Genomic DNA, 16032 nt, shown 5'->3' with positions numbered 1-16032 from the left:
TAGTAAAATCAATGCACTTACCATTCTCTAATGTTATTTTATCGGTTATTACAGTTCTTGAAAAAGTACGGATGAAATATATAATTTTAAATGGATTGGATGACTTCATTTCATGAGCAGGATTGTGGTCCCCAATGGATTTTTGAGGCTTGAGCTGATGTAAAAAAAATAAATTAACAGTTACATTCATTTGTGTACACCTGGCAAAACATCGGATTTCTTTGTACATTCAGCTCACTTTTAATGCTCGCACGCCATCTGGCAACCAGCATTATTTGCTACATTTAAACATGAGATTTCTGTCCAAACCAATCAGATTATTTCATGTATGCATGTGATCTCGCTTAAGCCAATCAGAAGTTTTGTTTGATGCCTATGTTTTTAATAAAAACAAACATGACGCAGACATTGCAACACATTTCTGATTTGTTTCAGTGTTTTTACACATTTGGTCAACATGAAAAATATGTCTTATTAAATAGTATTGTAGAGTATTTTGAAGCAGCATGACAGCGCAGTTGTTAGCGCTGTCATGATTACCGATGTGAATCCCGTGTGCTCGCTCATTTGGCACCAACCGCCACAGGTTCTGATTGGCTCCCTGTCACCATTTGAACCCAGTCCTGTCAATCCCCTGTTGTCAGTACGTCTGCAAACCTCTGTTGATATAAGGCAAGCCTTTTTTGACACTGACTCTCGCCTGTCCCGATTTTGCTCCCGTTTGTCTCCAGCTATGATCCGTTTTAATCCCGACCACGTCTGCTCTCCCGTCCCAGTTTACGACCCATTTCTGACCCTGACCACGTTTTTGTTCTCCTTCCATATTAGGATCACAATCCGGTTGCAAGAGCGACTTGCTTCCTGCGTCCAGCGAGCATCGGATCGCGGGCGCTGCCCTTCCTCTTTCTTTCAATAAAACTGTGAGAAAACGTTACGCGATTGGGTCTACCCCGTGTGCTGGTCGTGACAAGCGTGTGTGTGGCACAGTTCTGAGGTCATGGGATCAAACCTTCCTGCGTGGAGTTTGCATGTTCTCCCTGTGCTTGAGTGGGTTTCCCTACATTAAAAAAAAAAGCATGTCAGGATACTTGGCCAGTCCAAATTGTCCCTAGGTGTCAATTAATGAGTGAATTGTGTGTCTCTCTGTGCCCTGATACTGGCTGGCCACCAGTTCAAGGTGTCCCCTGCCCACTGTGATGAGCTCCAGCTGCCCCGGGACCCTACTGAGGATAAGCGGTGCAGATAAGGGATGGATCGATAGTATTTTGCCCATGGTGTGCATCGTTCTAACACTTGATCATGTATTAATCAAATAACAAACAGTACAATTCTGCAAATCTTGCTGTTTCATCAAAAAAAATATCTATTCAAATTTCACCATATTTGGATTTCCTGTAGTAGTGATATATACGGAAAGGAGAGTTTCATATGTAACATAAGGATGTGCCCACTTTCACGGGGGGTGCAAAGTTTCACATCCTGAGATTTTTGCATGTATAAAGCTAAGGTTTACTTAATTACAACCTTCAGGCAATGCAGGAACCCCGTTTTAAAATTCTGTGAATGTTAATATGCTAAATAATGCAGATCTCTGACTCTTCAAGCATGAGACACACATCTGGCGGCTTACCATTTAAATTACAGGGGGAGAAAAAAAAGGATGGGGGTAAAAACACTTCAAAAAGTCATTTTCCCGAAGGAAAGACAAAATACAAAGGAACAAGAATTATTGTTATTTTTCTAATGAATTATAGTTTGTTATGGAACACTTTCAAATCTGGGTGAGTAATTCATGTGTAAAATATTTTGGGGCTTCAGATAATAATAATTTCCTTCAGTGAGGAAGGTTTTTTCTGATATATTCCTATGACGAATACACCAGAGTTACAGAAGAACAAACCAATTATTTACGAATTTGTGTTTTCTGGGCTCAAAATCTAGCCTTGTTTTCTTCCACGCTGAGAAAAACCTTGTCGAATTACAACTTTATTTTGCTGGAAAGAATCTTAAAGGGGCTGTAAGGTGCAATGCAACCGAAAACAAGTGCTAAAAAACACATGGAAGAATACAAGCTACGGAGACTGAAAGTGATCAAAACGTACCACTTGTATTCTGTTTTTGCACTGCTTTTTTGAATTTTTGTGGGACCCGTAGCAGCAAGGTGGCTGGAAATTATGCCAGCTCCTTATGTAAAATAAATGTATAAATGTTTATAATTGTCAGGACCAGAACAGAGACAGGACCCACTTGCGTTGCGTTTCTCACAAGTTTTATTGGGAGAAAGAGAAAGGGTTGCTCCCACGATCCGGTGATTGCTGGACGCAGGAAGTAGGTCGCTCTGAACGCGGAAGTGGATTTTCCGCGTCGAGCGATGGCGGTGTCGGGAACGGAAAAAAACGCGTCAGTAGGAGAGCAAAAACGTGGTCGGGGTCTTAAGCGAGTCGTAAGCCAGGAAAGGAGAGTAGACGTGGTCAGGGACAAAAGAGGTCGAAAGCCGGGACGGGAGAGCAGAAGTGGTCAGTATCAAAAATGGGTCGACAGACGGGAGCAAATAACAGATGGGAGGGAGTCAGGGTCGAAAAAGGCTTGCCTAGTGTTAACTGAGGTTTGCAGGCGGACTGACAAAAAGGGACAGATAGGAGTGGGTTTAAATAGGGACAGGGAGCCAATCAGAGTCCGAGGCAGTTGGCGCCAAAGGACCGGGCACAGGTGCATCACATCGGTAATCATGACAATAATATACTATGTAAGTTATTTATGCTTACTATTTAGATCAAATTGGGATCTATAATATGGTTTTAAACATTAGGAGGAACAATAGTATACAAACGGTCCCTTTTATCTCCAGGAAAGCCTTGTACTATGCAAGAATGTAGTGTATGATTTTCTACTCATTTCCGCATGTTGGCTTATGCCAACAAAAACAAAATGTATCATCATTATAGTGTTCAATTATGACCTTGTGTGTGGTTCATGTCGGTATAATGAAGTGGAAATACTGTATTGTTTTTCAATTGTCTGTGATAAACCAGCAGAAATATTTGATATTGACGTAGAATGTTGTATTGTTTGCTAAATTGTATATACATTTACCAATAACAGCTGTAATAGGAGAGATACAAGAGTAATGACACTACTGTCATGGGTACTGTAAGCTGCATTGGTATTAGTAATTTGTAACAGTATTTGTTTCTACTCAACCGTTGAATACTTGCACTGGTATCAGCCTGAAAAAAAACGCACACATTTCTTTTTAAGAATTGAAGTTATACAATGGCTGCTCTACATAAAAGCCACTTGAGATGCAAAATGTTTGGTTGACAATGCCATTACTGCCTCCTTCGGCATCGGGAGGGGCTGCAAAGTCATTTTGAAATAGTATTTGTCAAAACACTGTGTTCTTTTGTTGAGTTCTATGTGAATGTGTTTTTAGTGATTCGGAATAAATGTTTGGCCTGGTATCAGCCTGATAGAAGTTGTATTGAACAGAAGGTTTTTGGTGATCAGGAAATTTTGTTTTATAACTGTTGAGGGTTAACTTGGATTATTTTGGGAGGCCAGGAACGGATTAGTTGTTTTTCAGTTGTCTCCTATGGGGGCATATTTTTCAAGATACAATAATTTTCTAATACCAGCTAAATCCAGGAACGAATGAATCTCATATCTGTAGGGTCGCTGTATTCGTATTATCTATGCAGTAATTCCTTCATATATGTTTTTTGGGATGACATGCAGGGAAGGATCCTTCTCCAGGAGACGTTCCTATCAATGTTGGAGTAAAGAGGCATCCTCGCAAGGAGAAGGAAGTCAATGTGATGCAGAGGGTAAGAGAGAAGAGAGAAATGGATTGTTTCCCTTCTTTACATTTTGTTTTACCGCCAGACCTGTATAGACTCAAACATACAAACACTTTGCACGACAAAAACGTACAGGTTGACAGGTATGGATATATATATATATATATATATATATATATATATATATATATATATATATATATATATATATATATATATATATATATATATATATATATATATATATATATATATATATATATATATATATATATATAATCAATTATTGCGGCACAATTCTGCTTATTTATTTCTAGTGCCACCCTAACCCTAACTGTAGTTTAGATTCCATTCACCCTATAATCTGGTGCCTTTCATAGTGTGTAAAATACGGTACTTAACATTTGAATTGTCAGCCTAAATAATGGCCTGAATATATTTGCGGTTGTACTCCCTTTACATCGTCCATTAATGTCCTGCCTCCATCTCACGCTGGTATCAGAAGATTGAATATGCTCACGTTCTTTCAAAACATTCAACACCGCTGCAGTATCGCCTCATGCTAACGTCTCCATTCATCTCAGGTACCGTCTTCCATAAATACATTTGTCGCTATGAGGTTTGAGTTTCCCCTTTCTGCTCTTTAAAACCGGCTAAGGCCTTCAAATGTTGCGGCGCGGAACCCAGTTGTCTCATGATTAAGTGGAGTGATCTCCAACCTGCCCCAGCCTGGAAGCACCAGGGATCAAATTTCAACCATTCAACCTGCAGTGCAGGCCTAATTAAAATGAATTTTCTCTAGGCGACCACTTTGCCCACAGGGCAGGAATCTAGCTCTATACCAGATCTGCTTTTAACGTATTGCATTAAATTTATTGCGGGGAGACGCCGGAGAACATTGTGCCTGGTAGTCCCGCCGCTCCTCCCCACCGCCTTCTCGTTTTACTCTGCTTTCTTTCGCCGTTCTTTTTCACCTTTTTATTGTGATCATCACTCTGGAATCCCAGCTTTCTTTGGCAAAGATTGCCCTATGAAAACGAATGGAGCTTTTATTGGGCCTCGCTCGTTTACTACTGCTGAGGTTCGTCTCGGGAGAGAAGGAGGGAGTTGAAAAGGAAGAGGTGGCGACGGTGGGAGCTCATTAGCATACATCAGTATGAGTATTTCACAACTTCAAGCAGAAAGGCACTAAGCCCACCCAAGGGCAACGCAGGGCTGACAGGGCTGGGGAAGCAAACCGTTAACATGTTGGCGGCTTAACAAATAATATCTGCTCCCGAGTACCTTGGCGAAATATTCAAAGTGCCGCTTCCTAACTGCGTTTGACTTTGTTTATGATGATGACAGTAAACGATCCGTACGTGGATGCGCGTCGCGGCAGTTCTTTGATATCGTACCCGGCGGTACCTCGTCGTACGAGCGTCTCTTAACACGAGAATTTCGATATACGAGTTTAAATTGGGACACATATGGAAAATCCAGGTCACGGGCAATCCCTGAGGCTACCACTAGAGCCCGCTGGAGACTCCTTACCATTTGTGACTGTTCATTCATCAGCTGGGTCCAAATGTTTTGTGTGTTGGTTCATTTAAAGTTACAGTAACTTTAATTGTAAAGTAGGTACTTACAATTTATCAACAGCCTACCAATCTCGTACCTGTCAACTTTTATCATTTGTTCCATTTATTAATGATTGCATATTCACCTTATTAAGTGATAACAAACAAATATTAATCATACCTGTCAACCTGTACGTGTTTGCCGTAAAAAGTACATTTATTTTGCATTTTAAGACGTGTACGACGTACAAGAAAATCTGTACGGAAGAACGCAAATTTATCAATTATGGGTACCATCCGGTATACACTGACTATCACGAAACGGAAAATTAATCAAGTCGAACGAGTTCGAGTTGTGAAGTGAAAGGAAGTCCGTCACTTTTTAGAGAACCGTCTTTTTCTGCTCAACTCGTTAAAGAGAGCCGGCTCTCAAACGACTCACTTGCTTCGATGCATTATATTCCGAATTATTATGTTGTATAAAGAAGTTGAAGGAAAAAAGGAAGTATAAAAGGAGAAAATGAAAAAAGACGAGTTTGTGGTTATCCCTTTAATCAGTATACTACCAACAAGAATTTAATGCAGAGAATGAATTCATAATTTGAATAGAAAAATACATAATTTTACTTAATTATATTTTTATGTATTTTTTTCCTTCAACAGTGAACGTCCAAGCTACTTCATTTTTGAACTTTTTTAATAATAAACCTCATTCATGTCGAGCAACTCGGTATCTCACAACAAAATGTTAATTAACAATATATATGATATAACGAAACACATGTACAGGGAAAAATACGATAGTTTGTAAGGGTTTGTAACTACTAACCAGACGTGAAAGTGCAATAATGTTTTGTTTTTAGAAATAAATTCTACTTATTTTAATCCTATTACTCTTAACTTATCTTAACTGTGGTATGGTGTTTTGTACATTTTCTTCACCATTACAGTGGCACTTTTAAAATTCCTTGTGTACTGTATTTTACTTGTTACAAGACAATAAATTATATTTGTTATAACCCTTACAAACAAAATGTGGCAACTATTTACTCACAACAAGGCAGACTATAGAGAACACCACGGCAATTTTAGAAACCTATGATGACATTATCGTATGAGACCGAGACGACCTGGATTAGAGCCGAAACGGGTAAGACAAGATCGGTCGTTAAAAAAAATACACAAATGTAATGATTAGAAATGTCTAAATGTCAGGACCAGAACGGAAACCCAATTGTGTTACGTTTCTCACAAGGTTTATTGAAAGAAAGAGAAAGGACTGCGCCCACGGTCCGGTGTTTGCTGGACGTGGGAAGCAACTTTCTCTCGTACTCAGATTGTGATCCGAACACGGAAGTGGATCTTCCGTAGCGAGCAATGGCGGTGTCAGGGACGGACAAACAGGTCGGTATCCGGGACTGGGAGGGCAAGTCGTGGTCGGAAACGAGTCGTAAGCCAGAACGGGAGACTAGACATAGTCGGGGACAAAAAGAGGTCATAACCCAGGACGGGAGAGCAGACTTGGTCAGGATCAAAACGGGTCGTAGCCGAAGACAGACGGGAGCAAAAACGGAACAGGTGGGAATCACGGTCGAATAAAGCTTGCCTAGTATACACTGAGGTTCGCAGGCAGACTGACAACAAGGGATGGAAAGGAATGGGTTCGAATAGTGACACAGAGCCAATCAGAACGTACTGCGGTTGGCGCCAAATGAGCGGGCACACGTGAGACATATCAGTAATCATGACAATAAATGTTGAAGGAAACATAAACGTTGACAGGTATACGATTTTCATCACGCATTCTTGCAAAGTCCTATCCCTTTCTCTCACCATGAACAAACCTTCGTTCCAGTGACTCCCTCCAGTGTAAGTGCTCATAGTAAACTCACATTTTATTTCATTAATATCAGTGGAATTATCTTATCACATCATTTTTATGTTAAATTACTACATAATTTTTTTACGTTTTTGCTCCCGTCTGTCTCCGGCTACGACCCGTTTTGATCCTGACCAAGTCTGCTCTCCCGTCCTGGCTTATGACCTCTTTTTGTCCCCGACTATGTCTACTCTCCTGTTCTGGCTTACGACCCGTTTCCGACCCCGACCACGCCTTGCTCTCCTAGTCCCGGCTACCGACCTGTTTTTTCTGTCCCTGACACCGCCATTGCTCGCCACGGAAGATCTATTCTTCTTCTTCTCTTCTAAATGTGGTTTTAGTGATCAGGAAGATGCTTTTTATACCTATTTAGGGTTGACTTGGATGATTTTGGGAGGACGGGAACAGATCCATTACTTTTTAATTATTACATATGTGGAAAATTCGCTCGCTACATGATAAATTCCAGCTACGAGCACAATACTGGTATGAATTAAGGTCGAATGAAGAGGCACCGCTGTATTTACAACCACTGTCAGTGAGTTTGCATTTCCCCAACAAACTCCGCTTGCATGACAGAGTTCCATATGCGATTCCGCCATGGCTCTCGCAATTGTCAGCCATCGCCGCATGCATCCCCCGAGATAAATTCCGAGGCCTAGCTTCCTGCTTTGCTTACAAATGACATTTCCGTGTCTTCTGCCGTTCCTCGCAGAAGAAGCCAATCAAGAAGACAAATAGCCGCAGCCCCAGCGTGATCGGCAGAAGCACAGGCAAGCGCAAGATGCAGCCTCTACTGCACAACCTCAACATGGAGGAAATGGAGGGGTACACCTTCTCTCTTCTGTAAGTTTTATTGGAATTTTTGAATACATCAGTCAATATGTCAACATGCAGGGAATATCCGGATTCAGATTAGAACAATAAAGATATTCAGATCACATACGTATATGTAAAGGGGAACAGAAATTCACACACAGGGGCCTCTTTTCATTGATTTGTTGCAGGATTGAGCTTGTCTCTTGAAATGTTCATATCTTGAGTGAATTTTACCCATAAAAAAACCTGAAAACCAATTAATCCGTTCCCGGTCTCCCAAGACCATCCAAGTTAACCCTCAATAGGTACAAAACTGAACTTTCTCATTACTAAAAACGCATACATACGTCATTTATACATAGATAGATAGATAGATAGATAGATAGATAGATAGATAGATAGATAGATAGATAGATAGATAGATAGATAGATAGATAGATAGATAGATAGATAGATAGATAGATAGATAGATAGATAGATAGATAGATAGATAGATAGATAGATACTTTATTCATCCCCGAAGGGAAATTCACATTTCCAGCAGCATCCCTGAGCTGAGAACAGTACAATAATAAAGCCAAAAGAATACAATATACAAATACCCAGTGTGACGTGCAAATGCCCACTGTAGCGTGTTATATAGAGTAACTAAATAGTGCTACACAGAATACATATTGCAGTAAGATTCGGTAATATCCAATGTAGGTGGTGTGGTTTGATGTGGGCCTTTACTCTGCCGGGTGGAGTTAAAGAGCCTCATGGCATGAGGAAGAAAAGATCTCTTCAGTCTGTCCGTAGTACAAGACAGTGACAGCAGTCTGTCGCTGAAACTGCTCTTCTGTCTGGAGATAATGCTGTGTAGTGGATACATATACATACATACGTACATAAACTACAGTATTAGGATACATAAAATGGTATTCACTAAAGTCGGTGGTTGCTAACGTAACATATGTGTTTATAAGTATGGTGCGGGAGGAGCAGGGGAGCATGAGAGGCCTACTGTACTACATTAAAGTTAATGTAACTTTAAATGAAGGTACACACAATTAAGGTTTTTCTTGCTTTTTTACTGTTTCAGTTCTTACTTTTATTCACCCTCTTTTAGACGGACTTAAAACACTTTTAAAAAGGTATTTTGAAAAAAAAAAACTATCCAAATTGTTTTGTGACTGCCTCCCCTTTCAAAGAATTATGATAAGTTTTCTTTTTAAATGAGAGCACCAATTTCCTCCAACTTTGCAAACACTTATCTGCAGTCCTTTGTCAACATCACCTTATCTGGCTGTGGTGGTGAGCAGCCTTGAGTGTACCCTAGTGGTAGCATCTGGAATTATCTCGTATCTCAAGTCCTTTTTGCACTACTCATTCATGTATACCCAATCGACTTGTCTGACTTTTTCAGAGTTGTTTTAATATTTCTTCTTCGTCCGTGCCACAAAAAGCTTTGGACCAGAGGTAATAAAAAAAAATTATACACGCTAAACAAGCCTGTTATGATACGCTAATTTCCCTGCAACATTTTCAGCTTATTCTATTTCATAAAGGTATGATTGTAACAGTTCTATCCATACGTGTATAGTGTAAGGCTATGCTGGATGAGGAAACTGCCTCTACAGCGCAGTTCGCCTTTTACAATCTCGCTACTTCAGTGGTTTGCATCATAAATTGTGATCTGAATTCTGTTTGGCTGAACAGTCTCTCGGCTTCTTCTCTAACTGTGTGCCAATAACTTTTCAGTGTAACCTAAATTAATTTTAATGTTCGATTCCTAAACTGGATTTTTTTTCTGGACTAACTGTAATTGTGTTGGCATCCTATTCAATTTGCATGCAACATACAAGCAAGTACCATGTTTTTTAAAAAAGTGTATTTCAATAATAACTCTTTATTAGAGTAATCAGTTTAACTCAAACTCACTGAATCTAAATACATTTTACTCCTAATTTTTGGGGTAAAATATGCGCCGCTTCCTCCTTACACCACCCTCATGTCAGACCTAATTTCTGCTTCTTGCCAGTAGCTTTCAAGCTTTATAAACTTTATTTCTTCTCTTTGGTCAAATCGTTCACCTTTTTGCCATTTTGTTCAGTTTGACTTTCGTTTGCTGCACGTCGCAAGAGATGCACATTTTGTCGCCCAACTCTTTAACTAGGTGCTGCACTTGCAGTGCACACTTGATTTGTAGTCTCGGCCCCAACTAAACCCAAGCTGTGTAGTACAGCCAAAACTATTTTGTGCTCGTATGTTAAATCAAGTTATTCCTTCCGATTTTGGCGGGTTCAGGTTCATAGACCCGCGACGCGGGTCGGGTCGGGCTAAATTTGTAAGGCCCGATCTCACCTCTACTACAAATATACCAAATACTGTTGGTAATGTTTATATGTCAATTTAAAAGTAATTCATATTTCTAAATACATTAACCCAGCTTTAAATTCAACTGCAAATTATTGAATTCATATGGAATAATCACTTTTATCTATGCATTTTTATCTCCTAAACATAAACTGCCATTCAAGCAAAAACATACAATTAAAGTTGTCATGTCTTTTATAACTGTATGTGTGCTACTAGGAAACTTTATGTTGCACATTTTAACCAAATGCAACAGTGCCCCCCTTGTTTCGGTAATAGCATTTTACTTGTTTTGCATATAAATGAATGTCAACTCCGTGTTTGGCAGCAGCCGTGCTTGTATCCGAGCTGCACTCAGCTTAAATTTTGGGAGACCATCAGTTTGTTTTCCAGGCACATTCGAACCTCAAAATTAGGTGACTGAGGTTTTACGTTTCATTATAACTTTCAGCTTTTGATTTTAATGAGAAAATGGCGACGCATGAGAAAACAAACAAAGCCGGGGCTGTGGAATATCAAACGCTATGCATGCCCATGCTGTATCAAAATAAGCTAGAGTAAGTGCCCTATTTTAACAACAGAGTACAGTACATACAGATGTGTTGTTATCATTGTTTTTTCTTTGAAAGACAACTAAATACAGCGGAGGGGCCGGGAGTAAGTGGAGACATTCACCCTGGAGATTTTCTAGCCGTTTCCCCGTTTCCTCATTTACAGTCCCTGGTAATTTGTAACTGGTGGTCGGACATCAGAGATACTCGTTCAATTTTCAAAACTACTTATGAATTAAATAATTACTTGAGTGTCCTGCAAAACATTGTTTTTCTATGTTAAACACAATTGACTTTTCTAATGCCTGGAATTAGAATCTTCTTTGTTTTGTTTTTAAGTTATTAGGCATTGTGTGCCTATTATTCTCAGAATAGGGTGACATATAGTCCTGAAATTGATAATTTTGTATACACACCTTTATTTTTTCATATTTTACCCCTCTCTCTACGTTTGTTATTTTTCTTATGTTCGTGGTTACCTTAACCACCAGAGTTCACTTTTTGTGGTGTGTATTGGGCAAGTACAGCCTGGTGGCACCCATCCCTCTCCAGGCGTTTACTTTGGGAAGGGGTTAGCTCCCTTACATGAAACAGAAAGTACTACTTTCCACGGTTACCAGTCGAAGGAGAAGTCTCCCCACACAACTCAGATACAGCACCTTCAGCATCTGGTCATTTTTGTTTTTGAATGTAAGACATGTGTAGTGGTCCTCCTCACAATTATGCAAATATGTTGAAAAAATATTTTCTTCCTCATGCCATGAGGCTCTTTAACTCCACCCGGCAGAGTAAAGGCCCACATTAAACCACACCACCTACATTGGATATTACCGAATCTTACTGCAATATGTATTCTGTGTAGCACTATTTAGTTACTCTATATAACACGCTACAGTGGGCATTTGCATGTCACACTGGGTATTTGTATATTGTATTCTTTTGGCTTTATTATTGTACTGTTCTCAGCTCAGGGATGCTGCTGGAAATGTGAATTTCCCTTCGGGGATGAATAAAGTATCTATCTATCTATCTATCTATCTATCTATCTATCTATCTATCTATCTATCTATCTATCTATCTATCTATCTATCTATCTATCTATCTATCTATCTATCTATCTATCTATCTATCTATCTATCTATCTATCTATCTATATATCTATCTATCTATCTATCTACCTATCTATCTATCAACCTTCTTTTCAGACATAAGCCGAATCTCATTATTGACGGGCATCGGCATGTGACAATACTGACACTGGGGAAAAACTATTTTGCTCCGAAATAACTTATATCAATGTACAAACAATGTAATACATTGTGAACCTGGCATTTTTTATTGTTTTATAACATTTAACTCTTAATTTGTGTGAATTATTTCAGTGCATAGCATTTTAAGCAAAACTCATTAATATGCAAGGGATAAACAAATAAGTAAATACAAATAAAAACGAAAGTAGGCAAAAATACGTTTTCTTAAATATCAATATTTGTATCTACCTACCTAACTCCTTACTATCTACCTTCCTAACTACCTACCTACCTAACGCCCTCCCTCCATACCTCCGTCCCTACTCCCCTCATTACCTACCTACCTACCTACCTTGCTCCCTCCCCACCTTGCTCCCTCTCTACCTTCCTATCTACCTACCTCCCTGCCTACCTACCTACCTACCTACCAACCATTCTTCCCTCCCTCCCTCCGTACCCTCCTACCTAACTACCTAACTACCTACCTAACTTCCTTACTACCTAACTACCTAACTACCTACCTACCTACCTACCCAACTCCCTACCTCCATACCTCTCTCCCTACATCCCTCCCTACCTACCTATCAACCTACCTATCTACCTCACTCCCTATCTACCTCACTACCTAACTACCTACCTACCTACCTACCATGCTTCCCTCCCTCCCTCCGTACCTTCCTATCTACTTACCTACCTACCTACCTAACTGCTTACCTCCATACCTCTCTCCCTACTTCCCTCCTTACCTATATACCTACCAACGTACCTATCTACCTAACTACCTTCCTACCTACCTGCCTGCCTGCCCGTCCACCCGTCCGTCCATTTGTTTACTGCCTTTCCGTCCATCTGCATGTCATATCTATGTAGATACTTGAAATAGATACTGTTAAATTGGAAAACAAACACATTGAATAACTCAAACTACCTGCTACCCTGCAAAATCTGTTTCATTTCAAGATAATTAAGCAAATGTTTGTTCTTAGTAAAATTACAACACTTACTTAGATTCCTATTTTTGTCATACTTTTTTCGATATATCACTGTTTTCGGAGTGTTTTTAACAGTTTTTTGGGGGTCAATTGGATGTTGGGATGGAGTTTCGGAGGAGTTTTCAGCGAGCGGTGGCAGAGTTCTGCAAAAGACATTTCTTTCATTCCCTTCCTGATGAGGATTGCACCGGGACGGAGGCTTGGCTCCAAGTGTTGCTATTGATTTCATCTTCGCGGGAGAACATATTACACCATCTCGGAGCTAAAGGCTGTTTTATGACCTCACCTAATCAGAGCATTAGAAAGACACAGTGCTGCTGTTGCCTTTCACGGGGATATAAAAGACGCCGCAAAGCTCAAAGTCATTGCCTCACGTGTGGTTCCCGCTGTGATGTTTGAGTTTTCTACTGCACATTACCCGAGGACTTGAACACAAGCGGGAGGGAGGTTCTGTTTATTTATGTTTTTTAAACCTGTCTTGCATAATAATGATGTGATGTAACATATACTTTTTTTTATTTTATTCCATGGATTCAGCTGTTTGTATGTGTTTTAAAGGTACAGTGAGTATATTGGTATCTTGGTCAAACATCATCATGCTGCTATGAGTACCCGATCTTTTTTTCTTTTTTGTCACTTTTCGGAAATATGTGACACATTATTAATACCTTGCCTGGTTGTAGGTAAGAAACCTGTTTTAATCAAAGTCGTTCTAACATAACATTCAGATCTAATTAGTTCAATTACAAAAACTGTAATTACATTAAAATTAACACCCTAATTCTCATATCAATTATATGTACTGTATGTCTTACCCAGAGACAGAGGGAGCGAGAGAGAGAGAGAGAGAGAGAGAGAGAGAGAGAGAGAGAGAGAGAGAGAGAGAGAGAGGCTGCAAGGAGAAAAATGACATGGACTAGTTTCTCTTAAAGGGTGTCATAAATGTTTCCAGATATTAACGCGGTGTTTGTATTTAGAGCACATGCTTTGTGGAAAAGAGCAGCTCGCCGTTTTTTACCAAATATGCTAATAAAAGACAAAATAAACTAAATATGAATACAATCACTAAATTTTGTGCAGGCTTGGGGAGTAACAGAATACATGGAACGGCAAAAATGCTGTTGGCAAGCGGTTTGGATTTATTTTCATTTTGTTTCTGTCGCATTTTATGTTAGTTTTGCCGGAGATCAAAGATATCAAAGCCAGGAGAGAAAGCTTACCACGTGTTGTGAGTCATAATTGTATTCATACTTAGTTTATTTTGTCCTTTATTAGCATATTTGGTATTGGAGTAATCCAAAAGTAATTGAAAGTCATCCGGTAAAAGTAACCCTACCCAACCCTGTTTACCCCCACTGAGACGGTTGGTGGTCTCCCCCTTTGTTCTTCCCATCCTCGCCGTCTGTTTTCAGTCTCATTTTCAAGTTTAGTACCTAACGGTTTCGGATTTTAAATCCCCCTTCTTACCTCATTGGCAGAAAAACGTTAATTTGAAGGAGAATGCTCCTTATTGTAAACATCTACAATAAATATATAAAGTTATTATTTTTAGTTAAATTATATTTAAAGTTAAATGATATTAACATTTGATGATATACACTTATGGTATGCAGCATTTTCTGCCAATAGGAAAGGATTTGATTTTTTCACAGTATAAAATATCACTGCAAAATACAAAATCTTACCTCATTGGGAGAAAACTGCTCGTTTAAATAATACTTTTTTTCTTATTTGAATATATTTATCTTGTTTTTTTTTTACAATAAAAAAAGCAAAAAAATAATAGAAACAAGAGCTATTATCATATTGATCAGGTTTCTCATTTTAGAGAGACATTGTTTATTATTTAGTGCCTCCTAGTGGTGACAAAACTTGATTAATTAAAGTAAAATGTAAAAATATTGATTTGGAAAATAAGCAAGAACACATGAGGTATCATATAAACTTCCATTTTTTAAAATATTTGAAGTGGACAATAATTAATTTTTCAATTTCATTTTTTACAAGACATAGGCCTCACCCAGAGGGAGACGACACAGATGTCCCCCCAAAACCAGATTTGTTTATGCAGTTTGGTCACTTTGAGTCTCCGTAGTCTTTTTGGGTTAAACTACACAATAGAGTGAACTCCAGTAGTCAAATATTGTGCAGTGTACCTTTAAAACAAGAACATTTACATTTGAAATAGCTTGTTTTCTTGGCAATGGTCTAAGATTTATTTTTATTTATTTTTTGCTGTGTGAAAGAAACCCGCTGCAGCCTTTCAGTCCCGTCAGCACTGTGACTTTAAATCACAAAACAACGCGAGAGGTCAATCAATTCGGATGTAACGGTGCTCAGACGAGTGGGCGGATGGCGATTCCGGTCACTTCTGGGTGGCTTTGCCGTGCCAGGGGGCAACACAATATGTGTATGCGTGAGAGAGAAGGAAGTCAGGGAAAAATGTCAGAGATTTCCGCACACGGATGTGTCATAGTCGCATGCATTATTTTCAAGCAACCTTCATTCGTCTTTGTTTACGGAAATGGGAGCTGTCCAGTTCTTGACAGGCTGAATTAGCCAGCTGATTGGTTAATCCATTGAGATGTGGCTGTCCATCATAGCTGAGAGTGATCTCATTGGTGTGTTGGGTCACATGTATGCCTTTCCTACAGATCTAGAAGCCAGGAAGTGAACAAATTGTATATATATATATATATATATATATATATATATATATATATATATATATATATATATATATATATATATATATATATATATATATATATATATATATATATATTCCCTGATGTATGATTTTGTGTATTTTGTAGGGGATTTAGTCTTT

At 39.0% G+C, this 16032-nt stretch overlaps 1 protein-coding gene across 1 annotated transcript in view; it reads left to right on the top strand.

Moving 5' to 3' along the window:
* ofcc1 (orofacial cleft 1 candidate 1) overlaps positions 1 to 16032 on the top strand; it is a 201023-nt gene that overhangs the window by 88057 nt on the left and 96934 nt on the right. The window contains exons 10-12 of the mRNA XM_088322071.1: positions 3736 to 3806; positions 4898 to 4918; positions 7951 to 8081. Of these exons, the coding sequence (XP_088178197.1) occupies positions 3736 to 3806; positions 4898 to 4918; positions 7951 to 8081 (223 nt within the window). The remainder of the gene's footprint in view (positions 1 to 3735; positions 3807 to 4897; positions 4919 to 7950; positions 8082 to 16032) is intronic.

Source organism: Urocampus carinirostris, chromosome 18 (genome assembly GCF_059441175.1).
Source record: "Urocampus carinirostris isolate Australia breed hairy pipefish chromosome 18, RoL_Ucar_1.0, whole genome shotgun sequence".
In the NCBI taxonomy this organism is placed as follows: domain Eukaryota; kingdom Metazoa; phylum Chordata; class Actinopteri; order Syngnathiformes; family Syngnathidae; genus Urocampus; species Urocampus carinirostris.
Note: the sequence above shows the minus strand (reverse complement) of the source record. Positions and strands in the feature narration are given on the sequence as shown.